Source organism: Cuculus canorus, chromosome 5 (genome assembly GCF_017976375.1).
Source record: "Cuculus canorus isolate bCucCan1 chromosome 5, bCucCan1.pri, whole genome shotgun sequence".
Lineage (NCBI taxonomy): Eukaryota > Metazoa > Chordata > Aves > Cuculiformes > Cuculidae > Cuculus > Cuculus canorus.
Window position 1 is genome coordinate 26,458,774 of NC_071405.1, and position 10,827 is coordinate 26,469,600.

General features: G+C 34.1%; 1 protein-coding gene across 3 annotated transcripts in view; it reads left to right on the forward strand.

The window, feature by feature from the left end:
• VRK1 (VRK serine/threonine kinase 1) overlaps positions 1-10,414 on the forward strand; it is a 32,770-nt gene extending 22,356 nt beyond the window's left edge. For all 3 annotated transcript variants that reach the window (XM_054068367.1, XM_054068369.1, XM_054068368.1), the window contains one exon: positions 9,484-10,414. In XM_054068367.1, the coding sequence (XP_053924342.1) occupies positions 9,484-9,566 (83 nt within the window). In that variant the 3' untranslated portion in view covers positions 9,567-10,414. The remainder of the gene's footprint in view (positions 1-9,483) is intronic.
• The last annotated feature ends 413 nt before the right edge of the window (positions 10,415-10,827 follow it).

The window sequence follows — 10,827 nt, forward strand, 5'->3', positions numbered from 1 at the left end:
CTTACCAAAACCCTGCCACATGGCCACAGTACCAAATAAAACCATTTACCTTTACCAGTTCAAGTGCTTTTTATCTTTCATATTTTGTTTTTAGATTAACTAATAAAATTGAAATATTTAAACTTTCTGCATCAGAAAGGTATACTCTCCAATTAGGTACTGCCTAAAGCTGATATAAATGCTAGTTGATAAAAATTGGTGGTTGCACCCCATTCTTTTGCCATCATTCTCTCTTCCGTTCTCATTTTTGTCCTTCAATCTTGTCCAATTCACTGTCAGAATATGCTGATTCCTCAGGACCTCCTCATCAGTGTTAGAGCCAGGGCCTAGCAGCAGCAGTTTCCGAAAGTGAGTGTATTTAAAGTCGAGGAGAGGATCAGCTATAAGTACAGAAAATGCTGAAGCTACATTTCAGATAATTTGGCATAGTTTCAGGGATGTCTGGAAAAAGTCACAGACAAGTAAAGTAGGATTATTGTAAGTCCAAGTTCAGAAATCTTCAGTAGATCTGTATAGGGTGAGCTTATGGTGAGTGTCCAGTCAAAACATTTCCAGATCTAACCTTCCAACTCTTCCATGTAGATGTGAACTGAACTCAAGTAATTGGAAAAGTATTTTCAGTGGCACTGGAGTCTACCCCAAAACAAATCTTCCTATGTAAAAAAACTTGATGGAGTGTGGAGTATAGGAAAATGTAACATTTCAAAGACAGTAATGTTATTGTTTAAGTTATAGATTTACCTTAGTACTCACAGTATGGTACAAAATAAAGTAGTTAAGTTAATGTTGTTCCAGAAGGTGATACTGCTCTGCTCATTTTCAGCTATTCGCATTCAAGAATTCTGATCATTAAAATCAGTGATTATTTCTCTTACTTGAATGCCTTTTGAATTGTTGACTTCAATTATTTTGAATTTTCTAGGCTGTCAGTGGCTGAAAAAGTGTTGATTAGACTTCCAAGGAAACACAGTTACTTGATATGACACTGACTCTTATTCATAGCTTTAGCATTTTAGGTTTTATTTAAGATCTTATAACAAAATACTTAACACAGCTGACCATTTTCTGTTTGTGATTTGATACACATAAGCAGAATATACTTTCGTTTCATTTTATTTTATATATTAAGCTTCTTTTTTCCTGGAATTGTAGATTGAATTCTCATAGGCAGAGATGAAAAAGAACTCGAGGAATTGCAATCTGAGTGTTAGCATCAGCTTTTTGTAAATGCTAAGTTTTTTCAGGCTAAGTAAAGTTATTTGGGAGGCTATAAATATTTTCAGCATCCACTGGGTAAAAATGAATGATGGACATAAGCTAAAATTCAAACCTCCTCCTGCCAATTCAATAGAGTTACAGGTGAAATGGTTCTAATTTCACCTTTTTGTACTACCCAATTTAATGAATACCAAGTAGGGGGTGTATATCAAATGATTTCAGGTGAAAAGTGATACATGTACTTACTCATTTTGTTATCTCCAAATTTGGAAGTAAAAACTTTGCCACTTATTACATGATTCATAAATCTGTGTTCAAGGAAAGGGCAACTGTTTCATAATCTTATGATTTTGATACTTTTGATAAGTATTTTTATAATGATTGGCTATTTTCAATTTAAAACTGTTTCCAAATCTGACTGGTTTTGTGTTACCAAGGACTTGTTTCTCCGTTATGTGATTAATCCTGTAACTGAAAAAAATATCCTAGACTTTACTGTCTGATAAAATGGACAGGTTTTTTATACGTTTTAATTATAGAAATTTAAGTTTAATCATATAGGAGCATTTTAAAAGTTCTTGAAATGCTATTTTATTGGTTTCTAAAAGGGGATAGATATAGCTGGACGGGGGTTACTCTTTAGATGTACAAACAACATCTCATGAGCGTTTGGACTTAAAAGAGGGGCAAGAAGAGCCGTACAGCCTCTCACTATTTGGCTAATTAGCATTAACCACATCTGACTATGCAGTCTGTCTAATCCAGTCCAAAAGATCAGTTGTCCCAAAAACATCCTGATCAGCCATGCAGCAGTTTGCGTGCACCCAAATGCTCAGTCGCTACAGGGGCTCTGCCAGTAATGAAGTCTGCTTCATCAGGGGCTGGGGAGCTCCCAGGCTCAGTAGAGATGGAAGAGAGAATGGCACTGTGAATACACGTGCATCTTGAAATTCTTGCTTCTTCCATCTGCTCCCCCTGGTTGTGCTCAGTGTAAGAGTGGCCACTTCAGATGAGTTCAGTAAGGCAGTCTCTTTCAATCATGTCAGCCATCAGTGTTTCTGGAGTTGTCAAGCAAGAATGTTAGACTCTTCTTTTTAGAAACAGTATTTCAGAAAGGTTTCAAGAAACAGGCTGTGTTGTACTTCCAAAATAAGATGTACACAGTTTTGTGCTATACTTAAATTGTTTTTCATTCAAATTAGAATATAGAATATAGAGATATAGAATTTTTAGAATAGAAGGTTTTTACAACAGCCTTCTTTATTTTGTGTGAGGTTTTTTTAAACAGATTTGGGGTTTATTAATTAAGACAACATAGAGAGAAATACTAAATTAGACATGAAAATGAAAGTCCTATTTTTTTTAACGCACTTTATTAGTCAATACTGCTAGGGGTATGAGTTGTGCAATGTCTGCATTGCTGGATAGTGTCTAGCATAGTAAGGCCTTAACTGGGGTCTTTGGTTACTCTTGCAGTATAAAAACACTCTGATACGAAAACAGTCACACTGATGGATTGGTCAGAAAACATTCCATAATGGAGGTTTAATAGTATTTCTTTATTAATAGGTATTTAGCCTTATGTTTATTTACATTGCATGGCTTTGCATAAATCAGTATCTGCGTTATTGTCTTAGAAATCTTTTTTTTTCTTAATTCAAGGAAGATTTATTAGTTTACATTGTATTAAACCTACACTTAGGCTCACGTTTATATTTACAAAATTACTGGCCTTGTGATCAAGCTTTAAGAGAAAGCAAATCATGTTTTTTGAGCTTCTTTATGGTGCCACTTGTTACTTTTTGCTCCATGCTAATGCCCACATTATAGATGGATTTTTCCTCTTAATTTTATAACCAAATACAAACGTTTTCAGCAAAACCTTTATTGTACAATAGTTCTAACTGTTATTTGTTCCTTCTTCTGAAAGGTTTGGTATTGACTGGTATCTCTAACAGAGTAAGTGGGTGTTAGATCTTAAGGCAATGTATCTGTCTAAGTGACTAGTTGCCAAAAAGTCTGTGTCTTTCTGTGCTGTTCTTAGTCCTCCCTTACCTGACCCAGGAACGTTGCAAGTTAAATTTTCTGGTATAGTTATTATGTGATTTGGTTTTAGAAGTTAAAAGCATGTGCTGCTGTGTTGAATCTAGAAATAAACAGGAAGATTCAGGTTTTAGAGCAGAGAAATACTGCTGTCAGTCATCTTAATACTCGCTTCTGTATTTTGCATTAAGTATATGTAGGCACACTGTGAAGTGATCTGTCTTTTTACGGCCATCCCCAAAATTGTTTGAGGATTTTCAAGAGCTATTTACATTAGAAGAAGAGTGGTAGGACGTGATTTTTAGATTTAAAGATCCTTAAGTATTACGGATAGGAAGATTAAAATAAATTAGGTACAAACAAAATATATCTTTTATGTTCTTCCTGAACAACGGTTTTCCTTGACAATTTGCAATTTCCTTTGACAAATGCACTGAGAAGCACCTTGAACATGTGCCACTTATGATAAAAAAGAGACAAAATTCACATCTGAGATGTATAAGAGTGTTCCCATTTACTCCTCTGTCTGCTTGGCTCATGGTTTTCTACTTAGTCTTTATTTTTAAGTAATTTTTAAGACTGTATTTTAAGCTTATTTCTCTACAACCTCTTCAGACCACTTCTAGCACTTAAACAAATTTGAAATGTAAGTATATTTAAGTTCCTTGTTACACTTCATAGAACTTCCTTGTGTTTACTGCTAATCAACTATCAAACCAAAGCAAACTGAGGAAAATTTTCCATAACGTAAGGTTTTGTAGAATGACTTTATGCGTGGAACTGAATAGTTTTTACATGTAGCACTAAATAGTTTAAAAATAAAAGTGATGTCTGATTTTTTGTTGTTTTTTTTTGTGACCTGAAGATATATTGCATTTTGCTGAACAAGTGTTGGAATTCAAACGTGGGTATAAAATTTGCAAGTGAAATTCTTCTACAGGAAAGAAAAACAAATTGTGACTCAGGTTTTTACAGGCAACTAACCTTTTTCAAGATTGCAAGTAATATATTTGAATTAAACTTTATGCCTTTAGCAAATCACTGTGTGGTGGAAAGGAGAACTATTCTTAAACACATGCTGCATGTGACTACTGACTTATATGTGTATGTACAGTTGTGTTTTGGATTGTCTTCAGTAAAGCAGTTTTCACAAATAGAAGCAAATCAATTTCAGTTTTATCTAGAAGAACTTTGTATTAAATTTTTTGAAAGAACACTCATAGATTCAATCTTATATTTAGGAAATATACAGGCATAAATCATCAAATATGATTTCTTGCATCCTGATGTTTTTCCATTAAAAAATATCATGGAAACATGGAGAAACATCATGACACAAGAAGTCTTGGAGTTTCTAATGCTGTTTGGTTTTTTTTCTTATTCCTTCCATATACAAATAGCAAGCGTATGGGTTCTATTCCATTGTAGAACCCTTTTTAAGGGGCAGTTGAAGGAAGAGGTCTCCTAGGGATCCATCCAGTAAAATGGCTTGGTTATTTGATATCATCAGATACCTGATACGTGATTGAAGCACGTTTTGCAAGACCGAAGTGATACTTGAGTCAGATTGAGCAGATCACCTCTTAATGTTGCTTCTCATCTCGTTTGCTGACTCTACATACACTGTTGAAGAAAGACACATAAGTCTTACAAGTAAGAGAAATAAAACTGCACTTAAATTACAAGTCCAAATTTAGTTAGTTAAATTAGTAACAAAATATATTCTTGGATTAATTTATTGTGCTGATATCCGATATAGTAGCATATGCGATATTGTATTCAGTTGACTAGGGAGAGTGGCCTTCTCATTGTTACTTAATCACTTCTCAGTTTATCCGTGGCAATTCAATATATGCAGCATGAAGTTGCCAGTGTTAAAGAAGTGTCACTTCTGTTATAAGACTGTCCTGCTGCAGCACACTGGTATCTATACAGAAATGGTGATTAAGCTCTACCTGTGTGGAGACTAGTCTGAGAACATCTCTTCCAGAAACCACTTGAGAACTCTCCACCACATAGTCCAACTCTCCAGCTTTATTGACATTTGTTTCTTAAAGAGATAAACATCCAGCAAAGTGTGTGTGTGAGATTACGCACACATGCATGTACACATTAGGTTGTTTTGTTTTGGTTTTTATTTTTCTTTAAAGAAAGAAAACCTTACTGTGTCTGATCAATGTACTTGACTGCATGTGCTTCTTTTGAGAGCTAAGGATGTTAGCTGTGTTGTTAAATGATGATTACTACAATTCTAGTTTAAGAGCTTGCGTAGACTAGAATTGCTGGAACTCTTCAGACATTAGATGCTGGCATGTACTCAGTCTTTGTCAGGTATGAATTCAGAATATGCAAATCATGCAGTTGCTGACCTCCATTGTGCCTGCTGCTAGATATTTTTCACTTGCCTGATGTTTGCCTAGAGTCTAAAATCTACATGTGGTTCTGTTTTAAAATATTCTAACCTATGATGTAACCTAGAAGTCACTATTAACAACTAAATCAGACTTGTAACTGTTTTAATGCTCAGCATCTCTCACTGTCCTTATTTCCATCAAAGCAGTTAAATGGGAAACTTGGGACTGTGGTGTCTGCTTATTTTTACCAAAGGAACCTCTGTCATTTTATGAATTTTAATGTTTTTGATTTAAGTGCAGTTTTATTTCTCTTACTTGTAAGACTTATGTGTCTTTCTTCAACAGTGTATGTAGAGTCAGCAAACGAGATGAGAAGCAACATTAAGAGGTGATCTGCTCAATACACCAGCCTAAGGCTGTATCTATCTACATCTGTGTTAAACTTGATATATACCAATATTTTCTCTTAAAACCGCTATGATTAAATTCTAAAGCATCCCTGGTCAACACCACTTATAATACTAAACTATCCTTACTATTAAAAAAGCTTTGATAAGGCAGAGTATATTCTTTGCATGTTTTTAGTACCTAATATGAATTTCCTTTAAGCTTATTAGTTGTCCTCTCCACTGGGGACATGAAAATTATTCTCAATTTATGCAGCAACCTTTTGCACATTTGATCACTATGAAATAATGCGCTATCACATCTCTGTCCCGTTTTTTTCCTTTTTTTTGATAAACTAGTTAAATTCACTTTTTTTTTGTTGTTAGAGAGCTAGAAACTATGATCACTCCTGATATCTTTTTCACATTTGTCTCAGAACTGTCGTGAAGGATAGAGGCCAAAACCATGCACAGTATTGCTGGGTTTCTTTTGTAAAGTTGCTTTATAATACTGTTTATACAGAGAGGATCAGATATCGCAGTCAACTTGTCTAATAATTCCTCTAGAGCCTGTGGGACTCCTTATGCCTCTGCTGAACTTTGTTCCAATCTCAAAACAAGCTATGCAGTGACACCATCTGGTTTATTTTTGTCTATATAATTCTTCCTCATTTAAATTGCTATTTCAACCTAATTCAGTTTAATCTGCTTTATAAAAAATTCTCCTCCTTTGCTTGTAATAGCTTTGTTTATGTCCTTATTTGGTGCTGCCCACACAAAACTTCTCTTGTTTTTGGAAACAGAATCGATGTTTGTCCCACAAAAAAAGTTTTGGGGAGGGCAATGTACATTATCAGGCTAACTAATTTTGAAAATGCAAATGAGCTTTTTGGTACAGAAGACCTTCAGTTCTGAAATAGCGGCAGGCTTTGGAGCTGAACATAGTTTGAGAGTTGTCATTCTGAGTTTAATATAATTAACTTTATCAAATAGTTTAAGATAATATTCCTGCTGCTTAAGTTTGAAATTGTGAATAATAGAAGCATGACAAGGATTTTTTTCCTTTTTGTAAAGATTCACTGAGAGATTCATCATGATCATTATTTGATTAGAAAAGCCTTGGAAGGAACGTATTAAAGCAATAAAGGTAAAGGAAAGATCAGAGACAGGGTAACTCTCTACTCCTTTTTCATCTTCCAGCACAGGCCTCTAGAAATGGGTAAACTTTTAGTGAATTAGGAAGTAGTAAGCTTTGATTGCTTGTGTTGTCCATGACTAGCGTGAAATAATACATTCTCAGAATACAAATGTAAATATGTGATAACTCATTTCTCTTTTCTCTCTAAACAAATGCTTGTAGTATTTTCGTACCTATGGTCATCATTTTCATATTGACAGTCTTTCTTATAATAGAACATGAATTTGACCTGTCTTTGCAGCATTTTTTTATGCAATCTGTGATTGCATAAGAAGAAAAATCCCTTACCTCAGTCAAAACCAATGAAGATTAGTGAAAGGGAAAAATATAAGATTGTTTTTCTTGAAGAGGAAAGTTTGGTCATTATCTGCTTTCTGTTTCAATACAGAGATTCCAGGGAATAGTCTTAGGAGGGATAGAGAGGAAAACCGGTACAGTTCATGCAGTTCACACCATAACTTGGCCTACAGACCACTAAGACCTACTCAGTTTGAAAACTCAGAAGATGTGTCTTTTGCTAGAATTCACAGTTATAGAAGCTGAAATGTTTTGTGACTTTGAAAAGTATAAACTAATATGTGAAGATTAATCAGAATTTATCTGGGAGAAGGAATGAATTACATAGTTAAGTTAGTACTTTGCTTTATGATACCTGCATGTGTAGCTTTTAGCTACCAGTACTTGTAAAGGTACCAGAATGGATTTGATTTTAACGTAAGAGCGTGAGGGGTTGGCCAGAACAGATCTTTCATTGATAAAGCTGCTCTGCTCAGTGAGAGACTATCACCACAGCCATTTGTTATTTTTGGTTCGGGTTTTTTTTTTTTTGGATTTATTAATCAAAGATGTATTGTGTGATAGAACCTATTTATAGCTTTCTGGTGAATGTAGCAAGTGCTTTTTGACAAAAAAGTAACATTTTTAATTTTAATTTTCATTTCATTTTCAAGAATGGAAAAATTTTTTGAAGTTAATTTTGTATTTTTAATTTCAAATCAGAGTTTTAAGAGCAAATGAGGTTATGTAAAATTGAACAAAGGGAAACAAAACTGTTTGCTGTAGTTCTTTGCTTTTCTTGGTGTGGCTTTGGGTTTGGGTAGACTGAAGACTATTTTGATTTGTTTTACATTGTTTTCTGCTTCCTTGCTTTCCCCCAAATTTACTCACTAAACTTGAATGATCAATGGCTCGTACTGCTCAAAAGCTATTGTCTTATGCAAGCAGTTTCTTTCTTAAGGACTTCCATAAAACTCAGTTTTGCCTTTTTTTCTTTGTCAGTGATGCAGATTAAGAAGTTGACAGGAACTATAGAGTTATATATAGTTTGACAAGCAGAAACTTTAATCGTTAGACATACTGACTTCAAGGAGGAAGCGAGGAATAAAATAAATAAATAATACCGTGACTAGAATATGAACATTTTATTGCAGTTATTACTGTATTTGTGAAAATAGCAGCAATTTTTATCATATGTAATATTTTTTCTCAAAGTTGCTCTAGTTGAATATGGTGTTTTGTTTTTGTCTTTTCCCTGCTAGTGGGCAGAAAAAAATCGAAGTGCGGGGATTTTTTATTATTGCATCGAAGTTTGGTCTATTTGAACAACCTGCCTGCCACATTTGTTAGAAATCTTATTTAGATTGCACTGTTCATTACCTTTGTTAATAAAATACCATCAAATAATAGTTTGAAATCTATAGGTAAAATTTCACCGATATCTGATTTAACATTTCAATACTTACAAACAAAAGCCGTCCTTTTTTCTATCTGTGTATCTTCCACCTTCTCTTGCAGAAGTTTCATTCAGAATGCTCTAATATGCTGCAACTCATTAAAATGAAAGAGAATATTAGACCTAAAAAAGTTATTTGACATGTTACAAAGCTCGATGAGCATAGCACCAGGTCCAAAGAGCACCAAAAATTGCTTAATATTGGGAGGGGGCCATAAAATTAAAGGTTGGCATGTGGAGGGGAAGGAAAAGCTTAGGATTTGAAGAGGATCTGATTCTTCATCTTTTGGTGGAGCTGAACTATTAAATTGGCTTAAATGTCTGTAATGCTGCTGTTTGAGAAGTTGAATCGTACAATGCATTTTTCAGCAGAAAATAGGTGCCCAGAATTTTTGGTAAAGTCTTCTTGTTGTATATCTCCCATCTCCCCAGCTGAAACCAAATTAATTATTTGAGCTCATCTATCTCTTAAAAGCTGCGAGTATTTTCTTTCATCTATTTCTTTATTTTACTTTATAGAAAGTCTTGTATTTTTTTATGTTTGAATTGCAGATGCGGTAGCTACTAGAACCCGGAAGGTGACCTCACCAAAACCTAAGAAAGTCACAGCAACCAGAAAGAGGGTCCAGAAGTGAATAATAAATGGAGCAATAAATTAAGTTGCTCTTTGGCTCATCTCTGGGTTTTTCAGTTACTATAACACTGGAATTTTTTTTTTCCCATTTTTAAATGATGAATCTTGTAAAAAACATGGACTGCTGTTTGTACCTGTTTTTGAAGAATGTTTTATTAAAATGTTTGCATAACTTATGTGTACTTAGTTACTAATGTAAAAGTTTGCCAAGTTTGAAATGAGGATGCATTTTTATTCTTTTTATATACGAACTCATATCTTTAAAGGCAAACTAAAAGAAAGTGCTTTTTCTGCTTTACAGTATAGAAATAAAGCCTTATTTAGTTTAGTTTGGGTACTTTACAAGAAACAGATGCGTTGCATCTCATTTCTTCTAATGTTGAGTAATGTCTTATTGGAGGTCACTTAGATGTACACTGAGATGAAGTCTGAAATGGTAGTGACATCTTTTAAATGTTTATCAAATGTTTGAATTAAAAAAAGAGAGCATAAGACAAAAATCACACCCTTTTGTTATAAAATGTGTTTCAACAGTTCTTTGAAGGACAAGTCATGAATTTTAGTTACTGTTTTGTATAGTATTTGTGTTTGTTTACCTATTCCAATTATTCATAGCTTCTCTGGGAAGAAAGAGACCAGATTTTCAGACATAGGGCCCAAGGCAAAGAAGAGAACCAACCATTTGGTTGGTGTATTTGTGTGGATGTCCAGTGCTCTGCTTGCTTGGTTGTGTAATGCCTGAGTAACTACTCACTGAAATAAATATGTTGTAGCATAAAATGTTGAATGAATGATGAAGTCATGTTTTGAAAGCGAGGAAGACCATTGTTTTGAAATAAAACTGGAATAACATTTGAAAGGTCTAGTGCCTTCTCGTTTCTACTCTAACTGCTATACAAATTCATTTTCCTGGGCATTAGCGAAGTGTGGCTGACGACTTTAAGCATGGCATTCTCTCTGTTTCAGATATAAAAACAGGACTGCTAAATTCTCTCTCATATTTAAAACTCCCTGCATGAAACTATCACTTTAATGACTTCATTTAATCATTTTGTTCAAAAAGTATGTTACAGTATTCTGAAGAACTGTAGCTAGGGATCGTATTGTATTCCCTTGCTTGTCTTGCATACTCAAAGTTAATTTCGTTCTTTTGTACTTTAGTTGTTTGACATTCTAATTCTTTTACTAGTAGACTTCCTATTTTTATTTTCCAAGTTTTCAAGCAGACTGTTTTCTCTTTTGACAACAATTCAACAAACAGA